This window comes from Balaenoptera borealis (assembly GCF_965194805.1).
Source record: "Balaenoptera borealis genome assembly, chromosome: 15".
Taxonomy (NCBI): domain Eukaryota; kingdom Metazoa; phylum Chordata; class Mammalia; order Artiodactyla; family Balaenopteridae; genus Balaenoptera; species Balaenoptera borealis.
The window spans coordinates 89,879,225-89,900,968 of NC_138871.1; the positions used below are offsets into that span (position 1 = coordinate 89,879,225).

At 53.9% G+C, this 21,744-nt stretch overlaps 1 protein-coding gene across 5 annotated transcripts in view; it reads right to left on the bottom strand.

Moving 5' to 3' along the window:
* Positions 1-21,744, bottom strand: part of COLEC11 (collectin subfamily member 11) — a 36,403-nt gene that overhangs the window by 6,918 nt on the left and 7,741 nt on the right. For all 5 annotated transcript variants that reach the window (XM_082356942.1, XM_082356941.1, XM_082356939.1 and 2 more), the window contains exons 2-3: positions 21,317-21,459; positions 14,393-14,464 (exon numbers count right to left, since the gene is read on the bottom strand). In XM_082356942.1, the coding sequence (XP_082213068.1) occupies positions 14,393-14,464; positions 21,317-21,434 (190 nt within the window). In that variant the 5' untranslated portion in view covers positions 21,435-21,459. The remainder of the gene's footprint in view (positions 1-14,392; positions 14,465-21,316; positions 21,460-21,744) is intronic.

Consider the following 21,744-nt stretch of genomic DNA (forward strand, 5'->3'; position numbering starts at 1 on the left):
TCCAGCCAGCAAGCAAGTCCTAGTTCTGTGATGTTCCCACAACTCAGGCCAGGTCGAGGTCAGAGGACAGAACACAGGCTGAGGGGTGAACCACAGCAGAAATGCAGACGCCCCACCCAAAGCCGGCTTACGTCCGCACAAGGGTGAAGTGTCTGGCACAGAGCACGTGCACATATGTTCTCTTATTTGGTTACAGGAGGGATTCATCGCGCAGATGGGGTTCACGGGGGCTAAGCGCTTGCCCGGGTCAAGTACCTGGTCCCGCCACGAGGCAACTCCTGCCCCGGACACTGTGTACAGTGCGTGACGCTGGGGACACAGGAGTGACAGGGCTCAGAGTCTGCGGGGGGTCGGGGAGATAAGCGGCCGGTGGTAACTCACACCGCTAGTACTGTAACAGGAGGTGCCCAGGGCGCTGAGGAGGCCTCCGGGAGCTGGGGAGAAGAGAGCCACCAGCCAGGACCGTGTCACCATGCCTCTGGTCACACGTGTACAAGGCCTGGACAGGGGCAAGACCGGCACCAGCTGGAGGCGGCCCAGGGAAGCGGTGTCGGGAGGGGAGGGAGAAATTCCCAGACTTGAGAAACGTCTGGGAGGCAGAAACGACCACGTCTGAATGACAGCATGAGGGAGGGTCAGGGTGAAGGGGACAGTGGTGCCCAAGCCTCTGGCCTGGTCGTTGGTGGGTAGGGGTGCCTGTCCCCGGAGGGCAGGAGGGAGAAGGGGCAAGAAGACGGCACCCTGAGGTCGAAATGCCCGGGACGAGCGAGGAGAGGTGTCCGGCAGGCCTGCGGGGACCGTGTCTGGGGTGGGGATGGAGCCCGGGGGCCCCGCGTGCACAGACCTGCACCAGGGGGCCCAGCGAGAAGGCGCCCCGTGGGAAGAGCAGGCCGGGGACCCTGGAGCACCGCACTGAGGAAGGCGAGCCGCTGGGCTGAAGGGGGAGGCGAGAGAGGGAGGGAGGTGCCGACAACTGTCAGAAGAAGCCCAGAGAAGCCGTAGGACGAGGACGGGGACCACCCGGAGGGTCTCAGAGGCTGGGGCGGGAGGTGAGGAAGCAGGATCCCGGGGGCAGACAGCTCCTGCAGGGCTGGGCGGGACAGGGAGCGCCGGGCTCGCTGGGGCAGCCGCGGTCGGGTACCGGCTCCGTCATCCGGGCCAGCCCTGCCCTCCCCTCTCAGCCACCCTGACAGCCCGGCCCTGCTTCAGTCTCCTGACTGGTCCTTCCAGGGTCGAGGAATAGATAGCCTTTCTGTGTCACGTTATCAGCATTTCAACCTGATTAATTCTCTAACAGGAAAACAGCAGAGCAGTGAGAGGGAAAAGATAACAGGAAAAAAAGTTTTCAATCAGTCAGCCAGTCAGTCAATCAACTGCACTCACCCTATTGGTAATCCAGTAAAAGAAGTAGCGCTGAAATCATTGATAAGCACTGCCTTGCAGTGATACATGCCAAAATATTTACTAAATAAGTATTTATTTAGTAAATATTCCACTCTGAGGATATGGTGAGGGGCTTTACTTTATCGCTGGAGGAGGAACAGGATATCCAGCTCTTGGGCCAGACGGGACCACAGAGGCCCCTGGGGCTCTAAGTGCACCCCCCCAGCGCAGCCGTCCTGAGGCAGCTCCAGCCGTAGAAAAGTGTTCCTTCAGTGACTTGCAGGAACTCGAAAGCTGCCGCCTGCTCCGTGCACCCAGCAGTTCCGGTTTTGCAGCCAGAGAGATGCACCGCCCACAGACAGTCCTTCAAGCGTCTGAACTGTTTTCCCCTGAGGTCTTCCCCTCAGCTTCCCCGCCCTGTCTTTTCTCCCACACGGGAGCATCATGCCCCCAGGCAGGCCTGACCGCTGTCCCCGCCTGCTGTGGACCGACGTGCCCCCCAGATTCATAGGCTGAAGCCCTGACCCCCACGTGATGCATCTGGAGGGGGTCAGGGTTAGAGGAGGTCATGGGGGCGGGATGCGTCCCCCGATGAGAGGATGAACAGCCTGGAATCCTCCCTCCCACCATCTGTGGACACGGCCAGAAGTCGGCCGTCTGCAGGCCAGGAAGAGGGTCCTCCCCAGACCCCAACCGTGCAGACAGCCTGCTCTGGGACCCCTGCCTCCAGAACCATGAGAAATCAGTGCCAGGGGTTTAAGCCCCCGTGTCTGTGGTGTTTGGCTATGGCCCCCGAGCCACTTGTCCGGACCCTCGAGCCCATTAGTGTGGTCTGAGCTCAAAGATGACCGCAGACTCTCTGCTCAGCCTCTTGCAAATTGTCCCAGAGAAAAGCCCGCGTCCCTGGAACGCACGCTCGGCTACTGCTGTCGTTCCAGGGCCCCTGGCCGCCATCCTCCTTCTGAACACCTTTCCTTCAAAAGGCCAGCGTTCCCGTCCCTAACTCTCCATCGTGCCCCTCCTGAGGTCCTGGGGTCAACGTGAGCCCTGGGGAAGCTGGGCTGAGCAGGATAAGTGTCGAGACGACCTCCGTGTTCATGCTTTTCTTACTTTCACATCTCGCCAAATCATGGGGTGGTTTGGCTTGTTTTCACGCTGTCTCAGAAGGGTCTGCTGGGACACTTGCTGTGGCATCCTTACGGGGACGTGAAGACCTGATAAACTGGATTAAGCTCGGGCTCCATCAGGCCGTCCCACGAAGACAGTGCCCAGAGCGGGAGGAGGTCTCGGAGACCCCCAACCCAACCCTATCTTCAGACAGGACGGCAGAGACACAGAGTCCGAGGGATTTGCACCTACAGTAATGAGTTGGGTGGATTGTTCACAGCATGTGGATCCCACTGAACTCCCACTGGAGGGGGGCAGGGTCGCCAGAGTCTGGAGAGTGGCCTCCTGCCCGGGGAACACGTCTCCTCGTTCAGAAGACCCAACACTGCAGAGGAGTCTGGTCCACGTTTTAATGGGCAGATTGGGGCAGATTGGGGCAGATTGGGTGTGAGTGCAAACCAATCACCTGAAGAGTCTGCTGTTTGCTAAGATTCCACCTAGAAAAGGTGAGAACGGAGTGTGGGCCTCCTACCAACCTTGGGGTCACTTCTCCCCGAGACCCCTCCCCGCAGAGGGGAACTCAAAACAACGCCTGCCCACCCCTCTGCTCCCACCCAGACGGCTTCTGCCGCCCCAAGCGGACAGGCAGCGGGTAAGGAGGCTCGGAGGAGCACCCTGGAGGGGAAACACCTGCGATCAAAAACTGGTAAAGTGCTGCCCCCTCACCCCCCAACCCCGCACAAAATCTCTCCGCTTAGCAGACGATTAATTCATGATTCATTGCATCTGCTGAAGGATGCAGTCAGGGTCTAGCACACATCCTGCTGTGGTAAATAAGTCATAACCTGAGGATGATTGGAGAGCCTCTGGCTTTCAGCCCATCTCTCAATTGCACAGCCGAACTTTACCACTAATCCAAGGTTGCTGCTGACACGTGGCACCTGCCCCCAGCAGGTACTGAGCCCAGCTCCTGCCCTTGGAGGAGTGTGGGACGCGGCCCCTGCCATAGGGGGCTCCGAGAAACCAGGCACACGTATAGAAAATCAATCGGATGCCAGCAGCTCACGGGGCAGGGGGATGGGGGCAGGCAGTGAGCCCAAGCCCAAGGCGGGGAATGAAGGCGCTGCAGGTCTGCAAACCTCAGGGTGGGAGTCCCCCAGGGGCTCGTCACCACGGGGCATCCCCGTCGAGCTCCCAAGTGCTGCGGATGCCGCTGCTTCCAGGACCGGGCTTGGAGACCCCTGCGGTTTGCGATGTGAGAAGGCTGGAGCTGCAGGAGGTCACCCGTGCAGGCCAAGGCTGGGGGTCAGGCAGCCCCAGGTCTGTGGCCCAGCTCTAGCTTCGAGGCTGAATCTCTCTGCGCCTCAGTTTTCTCTCTGCAAAGTGGTGTCCTGTAATAACAGCTTGTCTGAGACTCCGGGCCCGCAGCGCCGTGTGCACAAGGCTTAGAGCTCGGGCCCTGGGGCCCAGCCGATCCGCCCCCTGTCATTCGGCTGTGCTATCTCTGTGCATTTCTGACCTACATAATGGGGCTAATAATAGCCATAATACAGCGATCTCACTGGGCGCTGAGGGAAACGCGAGCACCGTCGGGAAGGGCATCTGGCACGTAGCAGGTGGACGTAAGTGTTGGCCACTATAACTGTCATTTGGAGGCAGACCCTCCGAGCTGGGAAGCTGCTTCCTCAGGAGCGATCCATGTCCCCCATGACCCCCCTGGATCTGCACAAGCATGCAGAGCCTCAGGCCCCACCAGCTCAAGCACCGAAATCTGCATTTTAACACATCCCTGGGTGATTCCAGGGGCCCCAAAGCTGGAGCAGGACTGGACCGGACCCCGCGGGCAGCCCTCTTTGGAGGTTGGTTGAGATTCCATGGTAACCCACTGCTTGCTGCTGCCAGGAGCAAACTAGTGTTAGCAATAAAGGTGCTTGCAATCTGGGGCAGTTGTGCTCGTTTTTCCAACTTTCAGAGATAAATTAGAATACTTCCAGGTACACCGTGTGCCAGGAAGGCGTGTCCACATGTACCGACGGATTTCAACCTCACAGTGTTATTGCCATTACCACCTCGTATGGGCTGAATTGTGTGTCCTCCAAAATTCTTATGTTGAAGCCCTAACCCCCAATGTGACCATATTTGGAGATGGTCTTTCAAGAGGTAATTAAGGTTACATGGGGTCAGAAAGGTGAGGGCCTAATCCGACAGGACTGGTGTCCCTGTAAGAAGAGGAAGACACACCCAGCGAACCACACACAGAGGAAAGGCCTCATGAGGACACAGGGAGAAGGCGGCCATCTGCGCCCCACGGGGAGAGGCCTCAGGGAAACCAGCCCTGCAGACACCATGGTCTCTGACTTCCAGCCTCCAGGGCTGAGAGAATAAACATCTGCCATGTTTGTTGCGGCAGCCCCAGCTGACTGGTACACTTTCCCTCTGCCCCAGAAGAAGAGAAACTGGCATCAGAGGAGTGGTGCCACCCACCACCAGTCATGCAGCTAGTACGACTGGTGTCCAGTGATCCAGGGCACAGCCTACAGTCGGGCAGCCCAGGCCCAGGTCCCAGCCCTCCACCCGCGCAGCCCTGGGTGAGTCTCAGTCCTCGGGGCCTCGGGTTCCTCACCTGCAAAGTGGCATTACCCCTCAGGTCGCTGAGCATGGGACATCGGCCCAGGTCTCCTGGCCACATCCAGGGCCCCGAGCCCTCACCTCGGCTGTGGGGCAGCGGCCTGGTCTCCACACACCCAGCCACAAGCCAAGGCTGCACTTCCAGGGCCGGGCCTGAGGGCATGCTGCAGGCTCGTGGGAGACAAACGACCCTCCCCGGGGCCCAGAAGGTGGGAAATAGGAAACCAGAGAGAGCAGAGCCGACACCCAGCCTCCCGTGGTGCCGGCTCACCTGTGAGGAACTGCTCAGGGGCCAGGCCTCACCTGTCCCTGCTCAGCCCTGCACCCTCGGGGCCCACGGCCCAGGCCCTCGGACCGGAGGAGACCTGGTTTGCAACACCCCCTGATGACCTCACAAGAGGGCCTCTGTGCAGAAGGCTAGGCGCTGGGGGCAGCTGCGCCTGATGCGGACGGCCACCCCCGCCAGCACGGCCAGCGCCCCGCCGTGCACGGCTCCCAGCCGTCAGTCCTGCCCAAGAGGGGGGTCAGAGTAACAACAGCCACCACCTGTGGGTGCCTGCTGGTGCTGGGCAACGCATGCACACACACACGTGTACACACATATATACACACGTACATATATACACACGCATATACATGCATGCACGTATACGTGCATTCACATACATATACACACATATACATGCATGCACGTATGCATGCATTCACATACATATACACATGCACATATACACATTCACATACATATACACACATACACACATATACACACATATACACACATGCACATATACACGCATTCACACACATATACACACATACATATATACACACATGCACATACACATGCATTCACATACATACACATACAGTATATATACACATGCACATATACACACATTCATATACATGCACACATACATGCACACATGCATTCACATACATATACACATACACACATATACACACATTCACATACATATACACACATTCACACACATATACACACATACATACACACATGCACATGCATTCACATACATATACACACGTATATACGCACATGCACATACACATGCATTCACATACATATACACATACAGTATATACACACATGCACATATACACACATTCACATACATATACACATACATATATACATGCATGCACACATACATGCATTCACATACATGTACACACATGCACATATACACACATTCACATGCATATACATATACACATGCACATATACACGCATTCACACACACATACACACATATACACACATGCAAATCTACACACATTCACACACATATACATACATGCACATCTACACACATTCACACACATATACACATACATACACATGCACATACACATGCATTCACATACATACACATACATATACACATTCACATACATATACATGCACACATACATGCATTCACACATACATGCATTCACATACATACACACAATCACATACATATATACACATACATACATACGCATATGCACACATATACATATGTGCGTCCATACATATGCACACATGCATTCCAAATATGCACATACATATACATATATACATACACATGCATGTGCATATACATACATATACACATGCACACATATCTACATTCACACATACATGCACACATACTCACAAACAGCATGTTCAAACATACAAACACACACCAAGCAAACCTTTCATCCTCACAGCACTCGGGCTGAAAGCTGGAAGCAGGAGCCTACAGCAGGCCCCTGCACTGTGACCCTGCACACAAGGTCAAGGGTGGGGCTGCCGTTCCTAATAGGAATATTCTACCTCTGGGGTGTGTTGGAGAAGAAGAAAAAGCAAGAACCATTGAGTTCCCCGAGATGCCCACACACTCTCTACTTGAGGGCAGCCCAAGGTCGTCTGCGATGCTGACTTGCTTTAACTCGCAGACACTCCTTGGAAAGCAGCAGGAAAGCAGTGTGGTTGCCAGCCTAGAGGAGACTGGATCTGAACAAGAGCCCTGCTGGCTTCATTCCGCCTCCTCTTGCTTCTCCAAATGACAAGAAGCTTTTTGCAAAAACCAAACAAATCTCCCCACCCTGCTGGTGTGGGATGATTGGAAACGCACCAGACGCACTCAGATCCGGTCCCTTTAAGTCTCCAGAGCTGGCGGTGGCGGCTCCCCAGGGAGCTGTGGCCGCGGTGCCAGCCCTTCCTATCCCGTCCCGCTTGTGAGAAGTGTGCTAGCGCACATGTGTCCTCAGGACATGCACGAGGGACGGGGCCAGCGCGCAGCGGGCTGCTAATTCTTATTAATTTTAATGAAGATCTCACAGCGTCCTCTGAAGAGGAGACAAGGCAGAAAGAGCACTTGGCATCCAGCTTCCTCAGCGACTTTTAACGGAGATAATGTGCACATTACAGAGCCCAGAAAGCCCGTCCTGACGTAGGGTCACCCTCCCCCATCGCAGGCCAGGTGGGTCCCCAGCTTCTGCGCCCAGGGCCCCGGCGGCCTCTTAGCTGCATGTCTGGGGACTAGGAGCCTTGAAAGCTGGGACGACACGCTTTTAGCAGGTCGTGTCAGCAAAGCCAGCTCCGTGCTGTGTGCACACAGCGTGCACTCTGGCAGTGTGGGGACAGCTCTCATTTCAATAAAGGACAATGGACAGCGACAGCGGGGGCTCTGTGGGCCCTTGGGCTTGTCTTTGTTATTCCAGAAAAGGCAGCCGTCAGCTTTCTGGCGCTTTCTCCTACAGCTGTTTTGAGCTCTCAGCAGGGGCGCTGCTCAGTGTGTGACCAGAGGCCACCCCCCAACACAAGGCAAATCAGCGGAAGAGGAAGCCCCCCTGCAGCAGCCCCATGTCGACGCAGCCTGCATTCCGTGGAAGCCGACGTGGGAAGGGCGCCCGGTGGAGTGTGTCCAGATCCTCGCGATCACCCTGCAATCCCACCCCACGCAGCGCCCGGCGATCGGCAGCCCCGGCGCCGGCCAACGGACTTGCCCCGTCTCAGGCCGCCCCCCCCAACCAAAGCTGAAGCTGCATTTTAACTCCAGGCCCAGCTGGTCCCCATGGTTTGAGAAGCATCCTCAGAGCAGAGCTGTCTGCTCAGTAGGCAGCAGGGAATGAACCCAGCTTGGCGTGTGCAGAGGCCTCGGCCCGCAGACTTCTCTAGAACCTGGGGAGGAGCAGGTTAGGCCCACCTGCGGCCTCAGCCACAGACAGGTCAGCCACAGACTTCAGAGACATCCCAAGACATTGAATGTCAAGATGTTTTACAAACAATTGATCGAGCGCCTTCCAAGGGCCAGGTTCTTGATGGGACGTGAACACCCCGGTCAGGAGCGAGGTGGTAAGTGAAGGAAAGGGTCCCACGGGGGAAACAGAAATGTGCAAAAACCCAGGGAGATGGGACACCAGAGAGGAATTCTGGACTATCGCAGGGAATTACTCACGCTTTTTCATAAACTAGCAAGAAAGTAAATAAGAGCTTTTAGTCTTCTGACAATTTCATAAAGAATGTTACTGGTAGAAATAACCATCACCAAATAAAACTGATGCTGGCTAAAACTACACAGGGAAAAATTGTCATTAACTAAAAATTGATGGGAGAGTCCTCTCTATACAATTTAGAGCTGAAATTTTCAACCAGGTACAAATAATGACACTCTCAGAAGAGCTCAGGATGGCAGAGGCGAGAGTTGGGAAGATGTGAGGTAGGTAAAAAATAAAACGTTAAAACTGTTCAAGGAGGACTTCCCTGGGGGCGCAGTGGTTAAGAATCTGCCTGCCAATGCAGGGGACATGGGTTCAAGCCCTGGTCTGGGAAGATGCCACATGCCGCGGTGCAACTAAGCCCGTGCGCCACAACTACTGAGCCTGTGCTCTAGAGCCCACGAGCCACAACTACTGAGCCCGTGTGCTGCAACTATGGAAGCCCGTGCGCCTAGAGCCCATGGTCCACAACAAGAGAAGCCACCACAATGAGAAGCCTGCGCACCACAACGAAGAGTAGCCCCTGCTCGGCGCAACTAGAGAAAAGTCCGCGCGCAGCAGCAAAGACCCAACGCAGCCAAAAAATAAATAAATAAATAAAATTGATTCTTAAAAAAAAAAAACTGTTCAAGGAGTCCGTGAAAATTCACAGGGGAAAATTAATTCCAGTGAAAATAATTTCTAAACAATGAACATCAAGTGTGAATGATGTAAGTGCACTCCATAAACACAACTGAGGATTTAAGTTGGCTTAACGTAGTGCCTGGGGAAATATCAACACAGCCTCGAGTGGAAATAACCGTTTTTGAAAGGTCCCAGGTGACTCTGAAGGGGCCCTCGTGAAAGGGCCGCTGTCTGGGATGAGCGAGGCCCCCCTCGGGTTCAGTGCCGGTGGGCGTGGGGCTGGAACAGCTCGGAAGTGGGAACAAGGCAGCTGCCCGAGGGCCCACCGTGCGCCAGGCTTGCTGCCCCCAAGTTCCCAGCTTTCATCTTTTAATAAGCAATAGGGACGGATAGCGACCACGTTATTATTTTGCCTTCACGGGCTGGAAGCGCGGGTGTGAAGCCAGCACAGCTGGTAAGCGGCACGGCTGGCCTTGAGCGGGTCTGCCCCGCCCACACCCTGCCCTTCCCGCCCGGAGCCCTCATCCCAGAAACCCCTTTCAGAAGCCTCTGGACAGGTACCCAGGTCCAGCCCACTGCCGTTCTTCGTAGAAGCCAAGCTGAGGCAGAAACCAGGCGAGTCTCCCCAGCCCCGCGCCCTGCAGCGGTCACTGCTCTCCGTGGGGGACCGGGCCCCCGGGGCAGCAGCTGCAATCCGCTAAGAGCAGGGCACTGCTGGGAACGCCTCCACGAGAGCAGGGTGCAGGAGGATGGGAAGGGGGCCGGGAGAATCCCGCATCCCGGCGGGAGAGCGGTTCCAGTGAGGAGCCTTGGGGCGTCCTGGAGCTGAGGTGGTCTCCCAGCACACCTGGGGCCCCGAGCACGGCCCGCCTCGAGCTTCGCCACACTGCACCTGCGCTAGCGCTTCTGCGGTTGGCCGCAGCTCTCAGTTTCCGGGCTCCGACGAGCCCAGGTGCAGCCATGCTGACCCCGTGAGTGTGTGGGAGGCCGCCAGAGCTCACAAACCCTCACCTGGGCCTCCAGGTGAGCCTACATCGCCAACAGGCCAGGGCCACGGCCACAGCAACCTTTCAAAATACCTGTTAACATCAAAAGTATAGTTCATGCACATTGTTGGGAACACCAAAGATAGAGACAGGAGAAAATGTAAAGAAGAATTGAAAGAAGGAAATTTAAAGGTCCATAATCCTATAACTCAGAAATGTCTACTACTAATATTTTGATTGATTTCTTTTCCATCCTTTTTCTTCGTCTTTTTGTAAATATCTTAGTCAATCACATGTCTGTTCTTGTATCCTATTTTATTCTCTTATATTCTATCATGCCATGGCCAGTCCTCTTTTTAAAGGTCATCCAAAACCGGATATTTCCTAGATTTCTACATAACTATCCCACTATTCAATAATCCAAATATATCCCACTTGGGTTGACTTGTTCTCTGTACTCTACAAAGTAGCAAAGACCCCGGACCAAACCTGCTCATTTTGTCAGCGGCGAAGCCAGACCCCTGGCAAGGCCGGTGATCACTGCCCCATCGCCTCCTGGCCTGGCAGCTTCCTTGTCAGGCAGGTCAGTGGGACAGTAAAGGGCCGGCCCAGGCTCCCCTCTCCTGCCCTAATCACACACAGGACTCTGCTCTCGGACATACCGCTCCCAGTGGAGTTTTAAGTTACCCATGGATAGGAGACATTCATCAAAATGCTTTCATAGCATGAGAAATACTTACACTAAAATTTGGCATTAAGTTTAAGAAATAGGTTCAAACTTATATTCACAAAATAATTACAACAAAGCAAGAAAAGTCACCCCGAAAAAGGAAATATACCAAAATAAGTGGTTATCTCTGGATGATTTTATTATGCCTGATTTTTCTCAACACTTTTATATATATATATAAATTTTCTATCATGAGCACACCTTACTGTTACATGTTAGAAAAACTTGAAACAAGACAGATTCTCGATCCAGCCCAAATTCCCCTCCACACTGCCCCGCAGCTTTCTGCCTCAATTTACCCTCCAGGGCCCACACATCCGTTCTCCCCCTGTGACTCTGGGGCTCCAGGTGGCCTCCCCGAGATCTCAGCACGTAACAGCACTCAACTCGGTGGTTAACGACAGGAAAACGCAATGAATTAGGCTGTTGCCTTCCCAGCAACGTTCATCCTCGTCAGGAGATTCAGACGCTACAATAACAGCATTTATAGTCTCTGCGTGCTTGTCCTGCCTTTTCAAGAGTGAGAATAAGAGAGAATGATGATGATGAGAGAGCGATGAGAGAGCTACATGTTGGTGACACTAGTGACAGAGATGAGAGAGCAGCCAAGGGTCCACACTGGCATGAAATTAGGCATTTCCTGCTGCATGCGCGTTGAGCTCAAACATCGTTACATTGAAAAAACATCAATGCAAAAACCCCGTGCTTCCACTGCAGGGGGCGTGGGTTCAATCCCTGGTCAGGGAACTAAGACTCCACATGCTGCACAGCTCAGCCAAAGGGAAAAAAAAAAAAAAAATCAACGAAATGGCATCATGAAAATGAATTTGTGACCATCCAGAATAGGGGGATATTCGCTTCCTAACTGTGAGATGTGACATTGTCCTCACAAGACAATAGAGGGGGACTTCCCTGGTGGCACAGTGGTTAAGAATCCACCTGCCAACGCAGGGGACACAGGTTCGACCCCTGGTCTGGGAAGATCCCATATGCCGTGGAGCAACTAAGCCCGTGCGCCACAACTGCCGAGCCTAGAGCCCATGCTCCGTAACAAGAGAAGCCACTGCAATGAGAAGCCCACAAACTGCAACGAAGACCCAATGCAGCCGAAAAATAAATAAAAATTAAAAAAAAAAAAGAAGAACCCAAGAAGGGTTTTTAAAAAGACAGGAAAAGACAATCCTCACAAAGGAAAAAAAAGAAAAGAAATACCAATGACTTTTACACCTGAAAAATAAGCTGACTTCATTTATGATAAGAGAGACTAAGTTAAAGCCACACTGATGTGGCCTTCCACGGCTACCAGACTGGCAGCTTTCTGAGGCAGGGAGGGTGAAGGGGTCCGCCGTCTTGCACTTCAATAAACAGAGAGTAAATGGATTCGATCATTTTGGAAGGCCATATCCACCAACATTTCAAATGCACGTGCATTTTGATCAACAATTACTCTGCCCGGAATTTATCTTCAGGCTGTACTGGTGCACACTAAAAAATGACATTTACAAGATTACTCACTCACTGCAGCAAGGCCCTAGGGAACTGTAAATCTGCAGTAATAGGAGACCAGTTAGATAAAGAATGGACACAATGTCTCCAGGCGAGAGCAAGCAAAACCTGCATGTCCTCCTGTAGAATGAATGATCTCCAAGTACACGGAGAAGAGAAAAGAACAAAATGCAGAACATTAGGTACATTTTGCAATTGTTTGTACAGAAGCAGGAAAGAATAGAGTTCACTCGGCCATTACAAAGTATCTCTGTGAAGATAAAGAAACCTAACAGTGGTTGTCAGTGGGGAGGGCTGCTGGCGGGGAGGGGAAGGAGACTGGTCACTGTGAATAATTTCTGTATGTTTTGAACTTTGAACCAGGAGCACAGTTCTTTTATTTTTTTAATTAATTTGTTATGAGTAAAGGGAAAGTAAGAAATAAAAATCAGCACCTGGGCTTGATGGAGGGATAGTGGGGACAGAAGTACTCTGGATCTTGACTATGACCAGAGTTTCACAGGCATTTGCAGCTGCCAACCTCACTGATGGTACATTCTCAAAGGAGAACGTACGTAAATCACACCTCAAAAAACGAAAAAACTGGGACTTCCCTGGTGGTCCAGTGGTTAAGACTCAGTGCTCCCAATGCAGGGGGCACGGGTTCGATCCCTGGTCTGGGAACTAAGATCCAATATGCCTCACAGCGTGGCCAAAATAAATAAATTAATTAATTCAAAAATAAAAACCAACATTAAAAAGAAATAAAAATTTAAAAATTGGGCTTCCCTGGTGGCGCAGTGGTTGAGAATCCGCCTGCCAATGCAGGGGACGCGGGTTCGAGCCCTGGTCTGGGAAGATCCCACATGCCGCGGAGCAGCTGGGCCCGTGAGCCACAATTACTGAGCCTGCGCGTCTGGAGCCTGTGCTCCACAATAAGAGAAGCCGCAATAGTGAGAGGCCCGCGCACCGCGATGAAGAGTGGCCCCCGCTTGCCACAACTAGAGAAAGCCCTCGCACAGAAACGAACACCCAACACAGCCATAAATAAATAAATAAATAAAGGAAGAAGCAACCCCTCTCTAAAAAAAAAAAAAAAAAAAATGAATTGTTACTTTAAAAAAAAATAAAAAATAAAAAAATTTAAAAATGAAAAAACAGTGCATGGACTTAAAAATGTAACAACCTTTATCTGCGCTGTTACAAGAACCACCTAACTCCGATGCCGTGAGGCTGGGTGGGGATGGGCTGGATAATCTCAGCGCCTGTTCTCACAAACCAGTGTGCAGGCGTTGACAAAGCACTTCCAAACCCAGCTTTTAAGGATTTCACAAACTTTAAAGCAGCAAAAGTAAGTATATCCTAATGATGACATTTACTGACATCACCATGTACCATGTGGCTCCTTTTTTAGGTAGGATCTATTTTCTGTAAGCCTCAGCACAACCCCAGGAGGCAGGCTGAACGACACTATTTTTTTTCCTAATGAGGAAACAGATTCAAGGTGACTAGGGTCCGTTAGCCAAAAATGGGAGGCCACGGTGTAACCCCCCGTGCCCCACCCAAATCTGTGCTCTCTCTCCTTTGCACACCTGCATGACTGTTTCCATCACTGTTCACACGCCTCCATCACTGTTTGCACACCCTCATAATTGCATTTATATGTGTAACGATCACAAATGACCCCCATTTTGCACTTGAGGCCAAGCGAGCGCTGAATTTCCATACACACAACCATCCAGTTAGGCACACCTCCCAGGAGGCACTTTGTTTCTCGGTGCCAGGCAGGCCAGAACCAGGGAGCCGTTTAAAGAGCCCTCTCTGTGCCCTGCTTCAGTCCTGAGACCTACACACGTGTCGGGTTCCTCTCGAACGCCCCCCCACCTCCCCACCAACAGCTCTCGCAGGAGCCGGTGCCCCAGCTGTGCCCTTGGGGCCCAGGGGCAGCAGGTACCTTTCTCTCCCGTGGGGCCGACTCTTCCAGGCCGTCCTGGTGCACCTTTGTCCCCCTTCTCTCCAGCATCCCCTGTGGAAGAAGTCACATGCCTTTAGGACCTTGCTCTGAGCGCCGGGCTCCAGTATCTGTACAGAGGGACGACCAGAGAAAGCTGCTCGTCTGTGCCGCCAGCCAGGCCCCTTGGCCTCCCTCTTCCCACCCCACCCCCGGGGGGGTTTCACCCCTTCCTCCCAACCTGCTCCCACCCTTGGCTCGAGGTCTCCCTCCCCAAGTCTCCTCTCAGGATTCTGCCTCCTTGCCTCCTCGCTCCCTCCGGGAACGCGTCTGTCCCTCTCTCCCTCCGTCCCTCTGGGCTGCCTCCCAGTCCGCCCTCTGGTGCACAGGGCTCCCCAGGACCCGCCTTGGCTGCTCTGCTGCCCCTCACGCCCGTGCCGGCCTCTCTCGGCCCTTGTCTGGCCAGTACTCTCGGGAAGAATAAACGTGGGCACACGAGTCGGCGTCCCCTTGTCCCTTCAGTGTGAGCACCCCCCAGAGGGTACACTGCTGCTCAGGGGCAGGGTCCTCCCGCACGGGGACACCTGTGACCAGGTGAGCACATCACCCCGTTCAGGCTCGCTGGCAGGTGCGTCCTGCTCTCAGCCTAAGCTCCACACTCCCCCAGCCTTCCTCACGGATCCTGACCATGTTTTGGCACATTTTGCTTTATTTCCTGTTTTGTTCAGAACCGAAACGGGGAAACGGGCTGTTTGTGGAGTCTCCCCGGTACCCCACCCTTAGCACGTCCCAAGTCGACCTGATGGTTTTCCCCAGAAGTGAGTCTCTTCTGTGGACTTTCCTGCTTCTGCTGTTGAGACACTGCGTCTCCCAGACTCCAAGCTCCAAGCCCCACGGTCATCTCTGGTTTTCCGTCTCCCTCATCGGATAAGTGCAAGCATCCACCCAGCTCTGCGAAGTCCAACCGGCCGCCCCCTCCCGATCCCCACGGGGGCTCCACGCTCAGCCACGTCTCCGCAGTTCTGGAGGCGAGTGGACCACCAGCCTGCCCTCACGCGGCTCGGGGCAGGAGACAGGTCGTAATCAACCGTGGAGACACCCTGTCGGAGCAGGACAGGGTACGGTGGGAGCAGAGGACGGAGTTCTGACGGGACATCAAGGCCCCTCCCGGTCCCCCCCCCCCCGCTGCCCCCCACTCCAACCCACCCCAGAACCATCCTCCTAAAACACAGAGTCCGTTATGATACTTCCCATCTCAAAGGAGATTCAAAACCACCAACAGCCTAATGTACTTATAAATAATGTCCCGTTTTTAAGCTCCTCCCCACAGGCCTGCACCTGGAGCCCAGGGGGCTGGTTACACTGCTGCCTCTGCCTAGTCGGCCGTGACCATCAACCCACCTGTGCGGGATTCACCTGCTCACCTGACTGTCCCGGAAGCTGCTCCTCATCCCCTCACTGGATCTCTTTTCTCCCGCGATAAGGACCCTGCTCTGAACCACAGGCATCGTCTCGTGGCCTCATCTAGCTCCCTGAGGTATCTGCCTCCCACGAGTGGGTGTGGGTGCTGACAGGCACCTGCCTAGCTGTGCACAAAGCAGGCCAACATCCAAGCGAACTTCCGTTCTCCGTAAATTCTCTACACGTGCCTTCATTCGGTAAGAGGCTTCCCTGAGATTACAGGTTCCCCAGTGAAATCCCCCAAACTGACAATCTGGCCTTAAGGGGAGGGGGCATTCCATTTAAACGTAAGGAAACAAAGAGACAAGCAAAGCAAGTGCCATTACAACCTGGAATGCAGGGCTGGCATGTTACTGCCACCCCCTGTCACAGCTGTGACAGCTCCATGAACCACTGCTGAAGGGCGGTTGACACACTTGGCACACACGGGCCCCTGAATCTCTGGATAGTTCTCGGTTTTTTTCTTATCTTTTGAAAAGAAAGGAAATCATTACAGTAGTAATATTTGGAGAAGAACTGATAGTCTAGCAAGAAATACCGACTAACAGACTGATCTCACCATCAAGAATCAGCAGACATTGGAGGGGCACCAACATCGTGAAAAAAGAAATAACAACCCAGGAAACAGGACTCAACGGGGCAGCCAGAATCTGACTGTGAAAGACACTGAATATCCTCATAAAGACAAGAGAGAACAGGCACCTATGAACAAGAGCAAGCGGCAATGAAAGAGGACCAACTAGGGAATCTCGTGCATGAAATACATTTTTGAAACAAGTTACTCTATAGGCAGGCTGAGTAACAGAATGGCCAATGATAAAAGCTAATTCATGAGACAAATAATTAGGATGAAGAACTTGTCTACAAAGCAACACTGAGAGAGAAGGAGATGGAAAGTTTTGTTTCGGTTTTGAAGTTATCAAGTTGAGTGTTGAAGAAAAAAACCCACAAATCCCAATATCCATCATACAGGAATTCCAGAAAAGGAGAATAGACATTTGAAGCCTTAATAGCCGTGAAGATTTAATAGCTATGATTTCCCGGCACTAAGGAAAATCACCAAAGAGCACAATGCAAGTGCCCACAGAGTGCCAGCAGGAAAAAAACGAGGGAAAATAACTCAGATGTGTCAGAGTGACACGCAGAACATCAAGAATAAAGAGAAAATTCTATAAGCGCCACGAGGAAAAGGAATTTCTAAAGGCTGCACGCATGTGAATGAGAATTAGATTGACATAGAATTGTCATTAGCAACACAGGGTACGAGAATAAAATGAAGCAATAACTTCAACAAAAGGGCTGTAATTTAGACTGAGATCAGAAGAGGCCTCTCTGATGAAGTGGCTTTTAACGGAGACCTGCTGAACCAGGAAGATGCAGCCAGGCAGAGATTGAGGAGACAAAGGGACACCTGCACAGGTGAGGTGGGACGAGCCGGGAGGGCCGGGAGCAGACAGCGCTCAGACCTCGCACGGACAGCCCACCGGACGCCCCCGCCAGGCTTTAGGGAGGAAACTACCGTGGCCCCATGCCTGCGTCAGGGGAGGATGGTGAGAATCATGTTTCCAGGGTCCAGGCCAGAGGCAAGCATGATCAGTGCCCACGTCCCACCGCCCCCAGTGGATGGAGGGTCCACATCGTGCCCACCTGCGTCTCCTGGAGCAGCCGGGAGAGCCCTGCACCGCACAGGGGCTCTGTCAGTAATCGTGGAAAATTAACACCAAGCACCAGCTTCTTCTATAGATTAAGATAAACTCTTAGGGTTCACACACGGCCATTCGCTTAGTTCCATAATTTAACCTCCCCACCCCCCCGGCCTGCCCCATGAGGCAGGGATCACATCCACTTTACAATGAAGAGCCAGGCCAGAGACAGGCGACAAGCCAGCTCTCCAGCTCCGGGCAGCAAAACCCTAATCAGAGAACAAGCAGGCCACGTCCCCTGCTGGACCCTCCTCTGGAAGAGAAAGCAGTCAGGACGGGAAAGAGGCAGGGAGACCAGAGCTGAGGAGGGAACGGGCCCAGAGCAGCATTTCAGAAGCGTGAAATCCCCAAGTGCGTGTGTTAGTCACACTATTGGCTTTATCAACCTTCTTTCAATTAATTTGATAAAACCTATAACGATGCCCTTTTAAAATCTCTGAGCAGCAGACTTGCTAGTACACACCAATGTTTTCCTACCTACAACCCATTTTTCCAGCCATAAAGGAAAGACTGCTCTTCCATCAAAATGAGTTGTTACTCTCTCCAAATACAAAGACAACGTGTTACTTTTAGGTCTGTGAGAGCAGATGACTTTCTTCTCAAGGAAGAAGGCCGCCTGGAGTCATGTTGAGAAGGATTCTGAAGCCCAGTGTGGATTCGGAGGAGGAAGCACCAGGAGGGGCCGGAAGCAGCCCGGGCGCCGTGTCCCCACAGGCCGCCTGCCACCTCCAGGCTCCGTCTCTAAGGAAACGGGCACTGGCTCCTCCCTCGCAGGCTGAGCCTGGCCTGGTGGGGCCTGTAACCCTGACGTGTCTGATGAACAAATGGAGACCGCTCACCTGCCTCTTTCATCTTAAGGGCGGGGCCTGTGTTCGTCTCCACTGACCAAGGCAGGCCCTGGCACGTGTGCTGTAATCAGACCTTTCACAGGCTGCCCTGGCGCTCGGGCGCACCCGGGCGAGTGTGGCCTGCGAAGCCCGCATCCCCTGCCTGGCCCCCTGTGTGGCCAGCGCGCTTAGTGGTTGGCAAGGCACTCGGAGGAGGCAGGAGGCAGCACGCCCGCCCCTGTGCCCTGGGGCTGGGGTGACGCTGGAGCTCCACCCATCGAGCGCTGGAAAGTCCTAAGTCCCCCGAGGCCCTGACCGAGCGGACACGGAAGAGCCTGGGACGGAGCGGCCCCCCGTTTCTGCACTGTGCCCTCTCCCTCTGCCCCCGGGGGCATCCTGCTCTCTGTGCCCTGTGAGCAGCACAGAATGTCCTCAAGGTCGGAGCTTGACCTGAAGAGGAGCTGAGCGGGACCAGGCGCCGGGCAGAGGGCGGCCGGCCCGCCGCTGCCCCACGCTGCACGAGCCGCGGATCCAGGGAAGGACTCTGCCGTGATGCCAACCTCCACTTTGCAGGGGACGCACATCTACGTGGACCTGAACTTTCGCTGCTTAGAAGCCCCAAACTTGCTTTGCTGCCGTAGATTTCTCTCCTCCACTCTTGCCCCTGCTGCCCAACGTAAAAACCAGAACAGTGAAACCCCTCCTCTGTTTCGGGTCAGCACCCTCTCGTCACAAAGAAGGAACTCTCGCTGACCCACGCTTCTGCGTCAGAACAAGGCACGCACAGAGGGTAACTAGGTGAGGTGGGTGTGGTCATCAACGTGACTGCAACCAGTTCACAAGGTGCCTGCCTATTCGAGCATCCCGATGTACACCGTGACTAGACAGAGCTTCTATTTGTCAGTTACACCCCCAACAAAGCTGGAAATTTAAAAAAGAACAAGATATCCAGTTTCCAGGGGCTTTCATAAATATACTGAGTTTCTCCACTAAAATCGCTGCTTTGGTGTTGACAGACTAGCGTGAAACCGGACGTGTGAAACGACGCTGCCACTGAAATGCTGGATCCAGAACACACGCTGTGGGTAGCACGTGGTCTGCGTGTTGCCCATGGCCCCGAACATCCCACACAGCTTCAGCACCACCTGGGAGCCTGTATGACCACCTGCCAGAAGATGAGCCTTGGAGAGCAGGGCCCCCGCGGATTCCCCGGCAGACCCCTCCGCTGAAGGGCCCACATCGTGTCTGCTCACCGCAGACACTCCGTCTGCGTACGGGGGAGGAGCAGGAGGGCGACAGCAGGTCGGCTCTCTGGGGACCATGCCCCCACCTGGCAATACAGTGGCTCATCACCGACCACAGCATGGTGTTGGGCGGTGAGAAATCACTGCTTAGAGGAGGTGAGGTGTCCCTGGAGCCCTCGGAGAAGGAAGCACTGCAGGGGACCCGCCGAGCGCGCGGGTCGGAACGCCCTTAATCTGGATGCAGCAGAAATGGTCACCAACGCAGATTTCAGAAAGCGCCTGTCTCAGAGCACCCTCAAGATGTGCTTGAAAACCCAGAGACATCTGAATCTTGATAGTGTCCCGGTTTTATACTTAAATTGTGAATGTGGCTAAACAGTAGACTATCTGGACCGAGCTTTCCCAGACACCCACAACTCCGTGCTCAGAGAGAAGCACTGCTGCTAGCGTGCCAGTGTATCTCTGTCTGGATTTTTTCCTATTTCTGTGTACTTGTATATTTTTAATGGGATTAGGAAGAGACTGTTTAAAGTTGCTGACTCTGGGACTTCCCTGGCGGTCCAGTGGTTAAGATTCCACACTCCCAATGCAGGGGGCCCGGGTTCAATCCCTGGTCAGGGAACTAAGATCCCACAAGCTGCGGTGCAGCCAAAAAAGTAACAATGATAAATAAATAAATAAATAAATAAATAAAAATTACTGACTGTTTCTATAACAATAAATATATGTTTAAACCATTCTTTAGGGCCTCCTCCTGGTGTATGTTTCCCAGGTCATCAGAGATTTGCTCCAGAGTCAGGAGCTGTGCGCTTCAGAGGCCCCAAGTAATTTTAGGAGCAGAAAACAAACGGCCGTGTACCTTCATTACTAAGAGCACACGCGGCCCTGGAGGGGCAGGAGGGGCAGAGTGGAATCTGGGGATGCGGGACCCGGCCCGCTGCTCTCGGGAGCACGAGGCCCGAGGGGCAAGCTCGCCCCACGTGGTGGAGGCACCCTGTCCCCGTCTTGAAATTCTTTCTTTTAAACAAGAGACCCCACATTTTCATCTGCGTTGGGCCCCTCGAATTACGGAGCTGGTCCTGCTTGGGAGCCGCAAGGTTTGGGATCTCCTGCCCGTGCTCGGTAGAACCCGGTGACTTTCTGAGTGAAGATCCTCCCCCTGTGCTGGTGCCCACCCATCCCTGGTCTGCAGAGGCAGCTCCCCCTGGAGGCGAATTACAGACAAAGCGCAGGAGAAGTTTTTTGGTTTTTCGAAGAAGGAATAAAGAGCTCTCAGGAACCGTAACAGGAGCCCAGGCTTCAGAGCTACGCAACCCACTTAGACAAATGGCTAAGTTTCCCTGAGCCTGGACGGGCCTCATCTGCACCATGAGAGCATCTCACCCTGAGGGGCGCCGGAGGTGACGTGTGCAGTTCCTGGAACACACCTCGGACGCCTCACAGGGTCCCTGCGGAGAGGACCGAGCTGCACACGAACATCTGGTTTCAGAATTACAGAATCCCTCGCCTGAACACAGTGTGGACGCCACGTACAGTCTGACCCTGGACTTTACAGAAGAGGAGACCAGGGCCATCGACGGGGCAGATTTGCCCGCAGCCGGGCCCCGAGCCGGCCCGGGGACGCGGGATGAGCACTGCGTCAGCTGCCGCTGCCCGAGAGGCCCTGACCTCCGGGAGGCCCGCGGAAGTTACCTTTGAGGCCAGGGACGAGAATCTGCACGGAGCAGGTGTCGTCCACCGTCTGCTGAGCGCCCCCAGCCCGGAGCACCGACAGGAAGGCCAGGCCGATCAGAGCCAGAGCCCGCTTCATGGTGAGCCCCGCGGCACGCTGACTCCTGAAGGGAGGGAGAAGCAGTAAACAGTGACGGGAGTTCCGGGAACCGGGACAGCGAGTGACAGTGTGCAGGCCGCGCCGGCCACCACACCCGCCCCGCTCGGGGCCGCGGTGGCAGCTGTCCCGGAGCGGCTCTCAGTGCTTTGGTGCCTCTTTCTCTCCCTGTCGCTCTGTCTGTCTGTCTCCCTCTCTGTCTCTGTCTGTCTCTCTCTCACTCGGGTGCCGACTTAAACCTCCACCGTGACATCCCCTTTGCCCAGCAGTGACAACAGTCGCCACTCCGGAT